General features: G+C 40.6%; 1 protein-coding gene across 1 annotated transcript in view; it reads right to left on the minus strand.

Annotated features, from left to right (window-relative positions):
- The window catches only part of TENM1 (teneurin transmembrane protein 1), a 256,274-nt gene that overhangs the window by 133,135 nt on the left and 109,514 nt on the right, over window positions 1-13,625 (minus strand). The window contains exons 5-7 of the mRNA XM_064463313.1: window positions 7,104-7,256; window positions 1,728-1,927; window positions 74-284 (exon numbers count right to left, since the gene is read on the minus strand). Coding sequence (XP_064319383.1) covers window positions 74-284; window positions 1,728-1,927; window positions 7,104-7,256 — 564 coding nt within the window. The remainder of the gene's footprint in view (window positions 1-73; window positions 285-1,727; window positions 1,928-7,103; window positions 7,257-13,625) is intronic.

A 13,625-nucleotide genomic window follows, 5' to 3' on the forward strand; every position in this document is an offset into this window, starting at 1 on the left:
TCAATAATTTCTTTTCAAATACAGCTTTCCAATGTAATAATCGGAATATCAATTTTATTGTAATTGTTCTTACCAATCGCTGTAGTTAGTACAAACACTTGCTCCACTTTCTTTCCATCATTGTAGAATGCCATATGCCAAGCTCCTTGATCCATATACTCGATGAAACCTGTCTCCTGCAGTGAAGTTAAGATCAGATTCCTGGGAGCTTGCTGAGCCTCCTCGGAGTTTTTTGGTTCCTGTTTAATTAACTGTTTTCCATCCATCAGTTTTACAAAGTCAAACTGAAATAATAATGAGGAAAAATCAACCACCTAGCAAATTTTTATGAATCCACGCTGCATGTCTCATTCAAACAGGAATAAAGTTGAAATCTTAAGAGGAATTGCCTGACTGACGACGTATTCACCAATGTGGACAGCAGTTGCATAACCTAGTCTATTTAGCTTCAGTTTCCATACAAAAAGCATTATGGTAAGTCAGAAATCTGGCATCTAAACTTGCTGTTTGCTATGGCAGGGTAAACTCAGACTTGCTGCACTAAATACAGCAGATTTAGTTCAAAAATTACATCTCTTTAATGGGAATAATTCCAAAATTCCGAAGCTGTAGTGCCTACGTTAAGCAGTGATTCATCTCAAATGCCAAGGCCAGATTAAAGAACCTATTGTTCTATACCAGATTTTAAAATGTTTGTCCCTTAATATCACGTATCAAAACCTAAATACACTTTCTGTTTAATTTTATTAATGTAAAAAAGTATTTATTTTTACATGGAAGTTCTTAATACCTAATCAAGTTGATGCTGAAACTTTAAGAGCAGTTAACCTCAAAGCATCAGAGACGTAAACACTTCTATGAATCCCTGTTCAAGACTGTATATATTTCTCTAGGTTTTTCTAGACATTCTGATTTCCAGTAAAGTTCACCTTCAGCTCTACTGAAGACCCAGCTTCAATTAAAGTCAATGACAGCTAAAAGCACTTATTTCTAAGACCAAAACTCTAGTAAATAATTCTTGAGGTTAGACTAGATGATCTCCAGAGGTCCCTTCTAAACAGTCTTTCCATGATTTCCATATATAAATTTGTCACACTCTATGGAATGTGATCCTGCCATAAGAAAGCTGAAAAATCTATTATCCACAGAAATGACAGCTTCATATACCAAATACATTTAAGCCTCAAAAGAAAAGTTGAATGTGACCAGCAATATTGCATATTCTTACTGATTAGCTAGGTTTTCTCCTGCAAAATCCCTAGGAGTAAACACTCAGAAATAATCTTCATATTAGAAACCAGAAACAGCTTCTCCCCCTCCCCCGAAGCCAATAACTCTTCATACCGACCATGTCATCTGTTTGCTGTGATGAAGTCATAAAAAGATTAAAGCGTTTTCACATGATCTGGTACTTCATCCTACTGCCCCCGCAAAGAAGACGCTGGAGCGACGCAGCAGCACAGTGGGTACCTGTCCACCCTCCCGGGCGGTCACACCACGGTGGTCACAACCGCTGACCCTTCCGGTACAACGCTGCGCCTACCTCTGAGGGAGCACGGTGTGAGCGTACAGCTGGATCCCAGTAAAGGAGAGGGGTAAACAGACTGATTTTTGTGGTTACAGCAGGTCCCTTCCTCCCTCCCTGCCTCGCAAGCGTATTGTGAACATTCTCATCCACTGCTATTAGAAAGTGTAAGCATGACAGAATTAGTATGATTGCTAATTACCTGCGTGTGAGTAGGTGGAATGTTTCTTCTGCCATAAATCCCCAGCAGAGAATCCTTCGCCAGTGAAATGTTAAATTTCAGGTACATGGGGTGATGTATAGTAATCTGAAAGCGCCAGAATAAACCAGGGGGGATCGTCTGCATAACTTGTGCTCCAATCTCAACTTCTCCTGTGTCTATGGCCCGTCCCTTCTGAAACACTGATTTTCCAGAAACAAACAAAACAATCAGTTGGGTATTCACGGTGGGTGAAGGTAAGAGGTCATGAGGTATAAATGTGCCTTAGATATATTGGAATATACAGAAAACCTCTAAACGGAGGGCATTTCACTGAAACCATTGCATTTTTTTATTCAACTAGTTGAAAAATACAAATAAACTTGCATGCAATATTTACAACAACAGGCATCACGGAGCATTTTTGCCCTGGAAATCTTGGAACGCTTTACTGATTATAAAAAAGTAGAAGTGCTGCTGCGTAAACTACAGCCTTTACCTACCAGCTATGCAAACAAAACCCGTTCAACGGAGAACGCGCAGAGAAAAGGCAGCGGGAGAGCTTCCTCTGGCACATTTCTCAGATTACCGCTGAATGGGCATTGCATAAGCTACACAAACGGACACCAGTGAGGACAGAAAATCCATCAAACCTGGTAGGTCGGAGCCCATATCCAAGCCTAGATTTCTATTAATCACCATTCCTAGTGGTTTTATTATAGTCGTGATAATCTAGTCCTGGAGAAATAAAGAACATCTGTTTTGGCTTGGACTTTCTGCACGAATGCGTAACGGGGGCATGAGGACAGGGACAGGAAATCTAAAGATAAAATTGGCATAATTTCGTAATGCCTAACAATAAACTTGCAGGCATCTACAGTATGTAACTTCACACACGGGTATAACAGAGCTGAAATAGAAAGGGAAACGGAATGTGTACGGAAGTCATTGCCAACTAAACTGGAGCTGGCTTGCTTTGCTGGCTTATATCACCATCTTTGTGTATTTTAATGCCTGTCTGTGATCAGCATCCTGACACGCTGCAAATCACAGACCCAACCCTGCTAACATCTGAGCTAATGCCATTGTAAGTTTTGCAAAACTCTAACTCACATTTCCATACTTCCTCTTGACTAGAAAAAACGCAGCAAAACACACTGTATTGGAGGAAGAGCCAAGAGAAGAAGATTGAATTCAGCAGCCATAACCATTTATGTTTCATTTCATTCCAGTATCACAGTGAAAGATAAAGAGAGGCAATCAAAGTGACTGGAGCCTCACCTTTTACAATAATGCATATAAATATCTAATGCAACATAATGTACATGAAATTTTATAAATTGCCATTGGAAATGAAAACAGCAGTAGCAAAGCAAGGGCCAGCTTTCTCCTGAACGTATTAATAACAAAGATCCTCAGTGGGATCTTACATAGGCTTTAACTAGTGTAGGAAGTACTTAGCATTCTTAATGAACAGAGATTTAATTTACAAGGCAGAAGCAATTCTCAGGGTACTGGATCTTCCAGCTTTACGGCTGCTTTGTGTCACCAAACCCACAGCAAGAACTGGGAGCTGACTTTCATCACCTTATCACATAAAAGCATCTATTTTTAGAGCACAGAACTTGTAATCTAATACTCTAAAAATACATCTGTTACTTAGGTCATGAGTTAAAGTATTTCCAAATCGCTGCTTTAACAATGGTCAAGAAGGTGAGACTACTTCTGTCTAATTTGTTTCATGGAAAAAATGTTGAATTTGGAGAAGAGAACTAAACTTCCTATGTTGGGCGACAAAAGTGGAACCCTTCCCAACCCAACACATACAAGATCCTACTTGGCTGATGTAAATTTAAAAACCTTTTCCCCTATTTCCAGTACTCCAGAGATATTAAATCTTAATGATTCTTTGCAAGCAATTACCCTGGGTTAAGTAAAACACTAAGGAACTTTTTGGTGATATTGACACATGGTAATTAATGTGATTCAATTACAAGACGGTAGAGCGCTAAGTAAAAAGTGAAGGATACAGTATCATTTTTGAAGTTAATGATATTATTGGTCGGTGTTCAAGGTCCTTTAAAATACAGTAACTGCCTCTCAGTTTGCTGAAGTGAGAAGGCCTGTTTCTGTGTTGAAAATAAAAAGCATTACGTCTCTAGTCAGCGAGTATTTTCCGTAATTGATATCAGGTTAGTGTTGCTAGGCTCAAAACAACATACCTCTGAGTTTTTCCACATTTGGCTGAAAATGCCTTTGCTTTAGTAATAGTTTTACGTAATCCTTAAAAAAACCAGGTGCACTTAGTTTTACTTTTATCTCATTGCACAGGAAAGAAGTGCATGCTGCTGTTCACAACGGTGTCATGGAAATATATGTATTATCTACTACCCACGAACGTCTGCAGCTGCAGCAACTCTACCTTTCAAACACTCTTTTTTCAGGCAACCATAGAGATTGAGAAGGCTCCTGTAAGAGCCATGTCTAAAGTGCATATTTTCATATTCACTGAGCCACTGTGCTTTCTTTATAGAAAAAGAACTTAGCTGTTTCTGTGCTTAATTGAACGGAGCAGGTATTTGGCTGTACAAAAAAGGAACCTGAAGATACACTATTCACAGACTGCCCTCGTATGCTTCCTTGCTCTTTCTTGAAAAAGTCCGAAATAAGCTTTTAAAATTACAGTGCTGCAATACCAGTTCTGTTCTTGTTCTAAAAACATCTTTCTCATAACAACATTTTTCTTTTGACAAACTATCGTTTAATTATCTATAGTCAATTGCTTGTACAGCTCCCAGTCCTGTCAACCGGTATTAATTCTTCCCTATTCTTTCTAAGCACACTTTCCTTGCAAGTCTAAAACAGAAGACAGATTCCTAATCACAGGTTTCTTTTGGCTTCAAGAAAGTAAAACTCTGAACAGCGTGGTGCCAATTATCTTCACAAGAAAGTACCCATATGCTGATTATTACTGATCCTGAAACAATCAATCTCCTTGTACTCCCCTGGTAAATACCAGCATCAATAGGATGTCTGAGTTTTTAATCACATTACTACATATTAAAATGTTAACTCATAGCCGTGGGTCAGTGTGTTATAAGATGACTTCTTAAAGATATCTGACTTGCTGGTTTGTAAACTTGATTCTCATTAAAAGATTAGTTAAAATATATGCTTTCAAAGTCTGGAAAAGCATTCTGTGCTGCTGCATTGAGTTGGGAAAATGGAAGGTCGCAATATCTGACAGTGTTATTTATCTCTGTGAAATAACGTCAGATGCTTCAAGTTTATGGGCAAAGTATCAACCTTCTGTGGTAGCCTGCTGTAGTGGACGGCGTTGCCTGTTTCCAAATCTTCCTTCCCAGCACATCTACATGGATGATTTGGTATCAGCACTGGGAATCAAATTACTTACGTATATTAAAAGTGATGGAAAGAAATAAAACCAGCAGAAATGAGCCACACCACACTACACATGCACTAAAGCCTGGTACTAAGTCCATGTGATTTTCCTTGTGTTTTCCCAAGACTATGCTCCTTGTTAGCATACGCTCTGGATTGCAGGTCACCCCCAGAGGGTGACAGGGGACAAGTGGGACAACCGTCTAGCTGTGTTCAAGACTGACCTCTGAAACTGCTGCATAAGCCCTCAGTGAAGTGGCTCCGCTATCACAGCCCTCCATGCTTTAGTGTTGTGGGGGAATTGTGCGGCTACAGAAGCCATTGGGATTGCCTGGGGCAAGGCAGGTCGTTTGGGTTTTTACCCACTCCATTGAGTCTCTATTGACTCATGTTCTTTTCCCTGTTCCCAAGCATCTGATTTTTAAGATTTTTGATGTTTTTCCTACATATCCTCCTTAGGAAGCCAAATGCTTTGGAAGGGCTTTTATGAAATCTGTAATATATTGACAAAATGATTTAAAGCAGTTGAGAAGAACTATTTGAGATATTTTCCATGGTGCACCAGGACAAAAATACAAAAGTCTATAAAACATTTACTGCAATTCACTACCAATCCAGTCTAAGGGATGAAATAATGGATAACAACATCATTGCCTCTTTACATATATTTCTATAGCTCATTTATCTAATATGCTTTCCATCTAGTTGTGCCACATTGATTTGTAAGACTATTGATGTGAGATGTAATCTTCCTTCTGGAGGGACGTGTACAACAACGTCTCATCTTGTCTCATATTTACAGTCATAGATTTTACCTGGCATACACAATATCAGATCACTGCTCCGCTCTAAAATTTGAAAGCTCTGGAAATCTCCTATCATTGCAGAGCTCTAAGTACAATTTTACTTAAAAACTGGAAAGGCTAGGATTCATATTCTACTCCCATTCACTTTTCTCTGATCTAAACTGATTCATCCACTTTTTTTCTGAATATCATAAAAAGAAATGGGAGGGCCATCTGCTTCTTACAGTCAGAAAGCATCACCATGGTGGTCAACGGGAAGCATGGGGCATATTGGAGTAGGTGATTTAACAACATTGAAGGACAGGACTTGAGAGAAAGAATTGTGCATCCCAGAGACAATCCCGCTCTCTGTTTCACACTCCTGGCTGCACAGTCCGCTCCTTTCCTATGCCAGCTCTGGCGCTTCTCTGCCCCTTCAAAAGAGCTCGTTCAGCCACTTACATGGCAGAAGACTATTCGCATTTTTTAACGAAGCCATTTTCTGCTGCCATAGTGAATTGACGTGTCCCGGTCGTGCACGAGACAGTCCCGGCAGTGGGCATGGGGACGGACGCAGGGAGCTGCCCAGGGAGAGAGCAGGGGCAGAGCAGGACTGTCCGCCTGGCAGCAGGGAGCTGCCAGCCCGGCTCGGGCACTTTCTGACATCTCAGTAGATTCCTGCGAGCTGATTCAATCGGGAATCAGCCAGGATGCGACAGGAGGCTGTATTTTAGCTTACGCCTTCAAGAACTGGACGCGTTTAAAAGCAGTAAGATTTCTAGCCTTCTGCATATTCTGACCTGTCAGTACAAGGGGTTTCACTTTGCCTAAGACTGACTTTGGTCTGCAAGACAGGCACAGAAGCAAGCCCTTCGCACAAATGGGAATAAGGAGAATACAGTGTCACCTTCCCTGTCTTAAGACAGAAGCCAAATGTGCCAATCTCTCTTCTCTCACAAAAGGAGGACGATGGTTTTGCTATTGACCATTACCTTCCTAATGGCTTGGATTCAGTGAGAGTTCTGCTAAAGGAAACAATCTGGTTATGGGCTTTTGACACGTGTTTTAAAATAATGCTAGAGAAGATAGAACCTGAACTCGAAATACGGTCAAACTGTAGCAAATACAGAATCTGAACAGTTTAAACAGTAATGTTTAAATATCCATAACCTGTGTTCTCATTCACACATACCTTTTTTTTCCGTTTTATCAGAAACTTTTCCTCCGATGGGTGAGTAAGTAGTATCCATGGATTCTGTTCCTTTATTTCCTTTGCTAACTCCATTTTCATATAGCTGCCCTTCAACAGGCTGTAGTTGCCAGGTTAAACCAAACAAGTGTACTGCTGCAAAAAAATGAAGAGCAATTAACTGATGTCTAAGCTACACCACCTTCAGTCAGACTAAGAAAGAATGCCATGACCCAGTTTCTGCAAAGTCAAGTATTACTTCGTTCTGTTAGTGATAAATCAGAATTTCAAGGGGTCTAATGAGCAATTTACCATTTTACCTTAAAACTCAGTGTTTAATTAGTTTCCACACTTTCTTTTGGAGCTCAGCCAGGTCAGGGTGATGAATTTCTACAGCAATTAATAGAAATACTTGCAATTAAAAGGATAACAATTAAATGATTTTAATATTGTGTGACAGACTCACGCTACATCAATGTTATCCCTCAGCTTTTAACTGTCAAAGAGCTCACAGTTTGCTGATTAAAGGACTGCCACCAAGTAAAACTTCTCACCTTTCCAACCCAGTTCTAAGCAAAACTGTGCCCACTGCATTCCCAAATCTTTTCACTTCGGTTAAACATTAGGAAAACACCAACTCCATGGATTTACTCTAGAATTACACTTCAGATAAAAAAACCTGCCTCTAGATTTAAAATAGAGACAATTATTCTACAACACATATTAACAGAAATGTAGTTGTTATTTATGTATGCACTGGGAAATCTAATAAATTAATCCTTTTATGACATTTTAAAAACTATCGTTGTTACATACATGGGGCTGCCTACTTCACTTTGCCTGCACAGCCATTGACTTTTTCTGCTTTCCTGTCTGTTGGTTCTGATCTGAGGCTGTGAAGGATGGTAGGAGAAAGACAACAACAGAGAATCTTATTTTAAGCGTAACATGAGAGTACTGCAGTCATTCTAGACAATTACCTAGGTCTTACTGAGAAGGGCAAATTCCTCCAAGGAAGAGGTTGCCTTAGCATTGAATTAACTCAGCAGGGAGAACCGATGACCCACTAAAATATGGATTGAGGATACCCCCCCCAGAGAAGCTGAAATTGTCACATAAAGAGCAAAACCCAAGTAACAGGTTCTTTCGCCACATGCAGCAGCTTGCACTGAGTACGATCTGCCCGCACTGGGAACCTAAAAGGCAATGTATTTGCTCTTCCTGAATCGTGTAGGAACCTCGAGAGACTCTCAGAAGCAGCAAGTGCGATCTAGAATAGGTCTTGCATTTAGAAAGTACCTTGCCTTCTTTTGCACTTGCACATACTTTAAGGAAAAAAAAAAAATCTCAATACAAACAGAAAACCTAGAGTCTATTACCTATTTTCTAAGTGTTTGCTCATAAGCCTCCCTTGCATGCTGAAAAGTTAAATTATAAAGAAAACCCCATGCCTTCGATGGGTTCCTGGCAAGGGCTTGCCGAAACTACCACAGGAATGCAAAGCTGCCAATCTACAATCGTTAATTCCAGATCTGTGCACTCCTGGATCACCCAGCCACAGATACATGATCCAAATCAAGCAAATGAGAGCATTTCTATCAAATTAGCGAGGTGACAGTATTTGTGACACATATCTTTTATATTGGCTTCAGGAGAAAAGAGCCAAATTTACTGAATTCACAAACCACTGCATCACATCTGCATCACATCACATCTGCACCACCATCACATCTGGGCTCTGGAGACGCACCACTGGACAGTAACTTCCCACTCCCCGGAAGAGACGCTAGCAGCTTACTCCAGTGTTAGCGGTGACATCTCTCGTATGAGGAAAGGCTGAGACACTTGGGTTTGTTCAGCCTGGAGAAGAGAAGGCTGAGGGGGATCTGATCAATGCTTATAAATATCTAAGGGGTGGGTGTCAAGAGGATGGGGCCAGACTCTTTTCAGTGGTGCCCAATGACAGGCCAAGGGTCAACGGGCACAAGTTGGAACACAGGAAGTTCTACCTGAACATGAGGACAAACCCCTTCCCTGTGCGGGTGCCAGAGCAGGGGCACAGGCTGCCCAGAGAGGCTGTGGGGTCCCTTCCCTGGAGACATTCACCCCCCGCCTGGACGCGGTCCTGTGCCCCTGCTCTGGGTGTGCCTGCTCCAGCAGGGGGTTGGATGGGGTGATCTCCAGTGGTCCCTTCCAGCCCCCACCAGTCTGGGATTCTGTGATCTCAAGCCAGAGACTTGCCTGGATTGCTTCATATTCCATGGACTGGAAATTGTCAAGGGACCACGCTAATACTTTGAAAAGGGTCTTGCAGTCAGATCACACAGACCTGTGCTCTGATCTTTGAGCTTATTAATGCAAGACTTATTACTTCTACACACAGAAGGTACAACAAAAGTCAACATGCCTTGAGATCTCTCGAGCAGGCAGCTCTTGCTCCTGGCTTGAGCTTCTGGGCATTATTATGATTTAAAGAGTTAATAACAACAAAAAGGAACAAAATTCAATGGGATTTGTAACTAATGAATGTACATTTAATTTATACAAATGTAAACAATTTTATCAGCACTTGAAACATATCAACACTACTGCACACATTAATAAGCTTTTAGTGGTTATAGAATCATAAATACAATCTAGACGCTTTCTTATGCCATTTGCATTGTTGCTATTATTCATTTCCTGAGCGAGCATTTGCGTGTGCTGCAGAGGTATGTCACAAAGCAAGGACTGAATATGTAATGCACCTTTTCCTACTGTATCTCTTTCCCAGATGACACACACTATGGATTTTGTCATCCATTTGCACCAATTCGAATAGTTTGCTTGCTTTGTCTTCCTTCAGGCTGGGGAAGTGCTCTTGTTTTTACAGCTCTTGCCAAAGCTTGGCAAGCCAGCAAAACTATTTGTATGTATGCTTGACAGTCAGCTTCCTCCCTGAGAAACACCAACTGCACTGTAGAGAGACGATGGTCTCTGCCAGCCTTGGACTTCTCGTCCAAGATGACACAGGATACTGGTAGACCAGCTTCACATTAAACAACGTGCAAGACTGAACATTTGAACAACAAAGCACATCACTATGAAAATAAGGTCTGCTTGAATTAAACTGAAGGACTTCTATCACTGCCAAAACCTGGTCATCTTGCAATCTTAAAACCAATCCCATTTTCAGTACATTAGCTACAGCTCTTGAGAAATTACCTTCAGATCCAGGTATCACTCTGGTATTAACCAGACCAAACACACCAGTAAAGCCATTAATTCTTAGAGATACATTTTTCAGAAGTTAACTACAGGGAATAATGTTAATTTAGCAGCCACAGAGCCTTACCTTGCCTCTTCATTTTCTGTGATACTTTTTTTTTTTTTTTCTACCTAGGGTATAGATAATTCCTACAAAGCCTGTGTTTCCTACAACATACGTACATCATGTTTTAAAGACATATTTCACCGAATAAGATTAAATAAATTTTCAAATCTCTCTCTCTCAAATCTCTTTAGAAATAAATAGGCACGTTCTGATTTTCATTAAAAAGCTCAGAAGAACTTCTTTTTTGAGTCATTCTGTCTTTGATTTTTCTAGTGGATTTCTGGCTTTTGCTTTTCCCCATTTCCCCAATGGGGCAGAGAAGATGGTGTGGAATTCAACAGTGGGCCACAATGTCATTGCCCACAGCATAAACCCATTTGTAAGATTCTCAGCTGTATTTCCCATGTGTAATGCCCAGGTACAAGCCCCTCCTCCACAGACCAAGTAGATGACGACACCATCACTCTGTCCAACTTGGGACTGGGCTGGGTAAAAAGGAGGGAGATTCACTTTCTGATGAAGGACTCTGTCCTTTCCTTGAAGTTCAGCCTTCCAGACTGATGTTTACACAAAAAGACACTGAGTACGGTTCTTTTGCAGGCCGGCCTCTGACTAATGGTACCAAACCCCACCATTATGACTAAAGATGCATTATTTGATGTAGCTCAAGTTCCCACAGAACACACAAAAAACCAGCCTTTGAGGTTTTATGACTACACTGGTATTACAGAAAAAGCAAAAGCTACTTTGGCTTTGCCTACCTGGCATTCCAGAAAAATTCTGCAATCAGATATCTTGTATTTTGCAGCCTCTAAAATACCTCAGCAGTTAGCAGGGTGCGTAAGGTCACTAGTGAGCTGCTACAGTTTCAAACAAAAACCAAGGACTACCGGGCAAGTGGAGATTAAACAGCTTGTTAGCAGCATCAGGGTGCTTCACAAATGCAAAATTCATACTTTGAGTTAGGAGGGGCTGTGGTGAATCACCAGGAGCATCAGCCCATAACATCCCCTCATTGAACCGCTCATCTAAAAACTGCGTATCGATATTCTCCTTGCTGGTAGCAACCATGCTTCTTTACCTGGCATTCTTGAACTTCCAGCTTGATTCCTCTGTTTCCTTGGTTCTTCCATTCTACTGCAAAGCTAATCTGAAAAGATATTCTTTCTTGGCTTGCTTGATCCTCCAGTATCCGCCCTCTACATTACATTATTACTTTGCTCTGTGTTATTTATGAGTTGCATTCTGCCACAAGCAGCGTTGTACATCGCTTTCACTACGGTGATCTGGAGGCAGGCAAATATATCTGAAGGCAAAATTTGATCTTCTTTACATAATGTTTGGAGATAGAGCTTACACGATGGATGCCACCATACCTATATTTCATTTATACTTTATTAGATAGACCTGTTTAATTCAGTTTCAGATAAAACTGTAACACAAAAGAGGACATACTTTTTTTGTTGTTGTTTTTTTTTTACAACATGCATTATGGATGTTATTGCAGATGCTAAATTTGGAGGAGTCTGTAGGCAGTGGAGCTAAAGAGACTGGAGGATGCCACAGGATTATGGTGAAGCTAAACTTCATCCTCAGTCATGCTGCCCTTGCCAGGCTGCACAGTGGAGCCGTGCTCAGGGTAACTTTAACTGACCTCTCTTGCAAATACAGAGGATTCTATTTGTAGTACAGAGCTTTTCTTGACTAATTTATTATGCTTCTTAGGTAAAAATTAATTATTATTAGGCAAAAACCAGATCTCTTGCAGAAGAAGATAAATTCAAAACGATAGATTAGATCTTCTACCCTTCCCATAAACTTCCTTCATGGAACAACGCCATGAAAAGCTAGTGTGACTTCATCCTGCCTCAGGGACTTTCTCTATCCGGAGGCAGGTTTTTGGTTGCTTCACATTACTACTGTAAGCGAAACCAGTTGGTCCCTGTTCGGAAACAAAGCTTGGGCCTTTACTTCTGAAGTAAATGGCCAGATTGCTTATTTTGTTCAACATTTAAATGAAATAAACTGACACTTCCAGATCAGCTAACTCAGTCCCCACAATCCCGCGGCATACTTGAATAAATATTCACAAATATATAAGCATTTTTTTCAGGACTCGTTTTGCAAACTGGATTAACCCGCCATCTGCTACGAAGCCAATGATCTAATTTAATTTATTCTTATCTACCTTCTGTGTAAGCACAGCTTGTCAACTCCTGTGCTACACGTTTGGCAGAATATGAATAAGAGGCTTGGCTCCAGCGCAAAAGAGACTCTTGGTAGTGAGGAGATGTCGAAAAAGTCCTTTGCAATAAGTACTTATCAACCTGCAAGACGAACTTCAGAGGACAAAAATCCTACAAATGTGGAGTCTCTCCAAACTGGTGACCTCCACTAAAGGCTTTTGTTTAGCTTTCTCTGCTGTTCACAGTTATTTTACAAAATCTCAGTAGAACATCCCCCTGAAGCCTAGACTTTAGAAGAGCTGTAGCAGAATATGTATCAGCAGCTGACTAGTCTTTCTGCACCTGCTCTGACCAAGTGCCAGAAAAGTATTTATTTCCTATAACTGCTAGCAAGTTCTGCGTATAAAACTGGATTTCACTGTGGCATGAAGCCACGGGCGCATCAGTGCCTGAGTTCCAGTGGGGCGCTGTAAAGGTGAAGCAATGTGAAAATACCTGAACACAAATAACAGTCAGAATTAAAGTTCTGACCCTGACCTACAGAAGGGCCGTCCTCCTTTTGTACGCTCATTTTGTAAATAAAATGCTGTGTCATTCTGCTCTAACCAAATTTGAAAATTTGAGGCTGTTACTATTATATTCAGTCTTATGAATATTTGGGGTTTGTTTTAAATCCATATTGAAGTGGTAAGTTATTTTGGACCATATATGGCCTTTCTTGAAATAAGGATTTTTCCATATATTAATTATAGCCATCTTAACTCGCAAGCATTCTCCTTTTTCTCAAGCAGTCTTCTCTTTATACTTAACATATTTTTATCCCTGAGAGTAGAAATATCCCCTCCTTCCCTGCAATCCTCCTACCGGGATGTATAATGACTAGCATGGTTTCATTTTTCATTACTAAGTCAGACTTAAGAACAAACAAAACCTAATCTTAGACAACAGTACAATGTTGTCAAGCTTTCTTCTTAGTGTACTTAAAGATTTGTGACAATATCAAGTTCACCAGCAAGACCCAGGCTC

Source organism: Phalacrocorax carbo, chromosome 11 (genome assembly GCF_963921805.1).
Source record: "Phalacrocorax carbo chromosome 11, bPhaCar2.1, whole genome shotgun sequence".
NCBI lineage: Eukaryota > Metazoa > Chordata > Aves > Suliformes > Phalacrocoracidae > Phalacrocorax > Phalacrocorax carbo.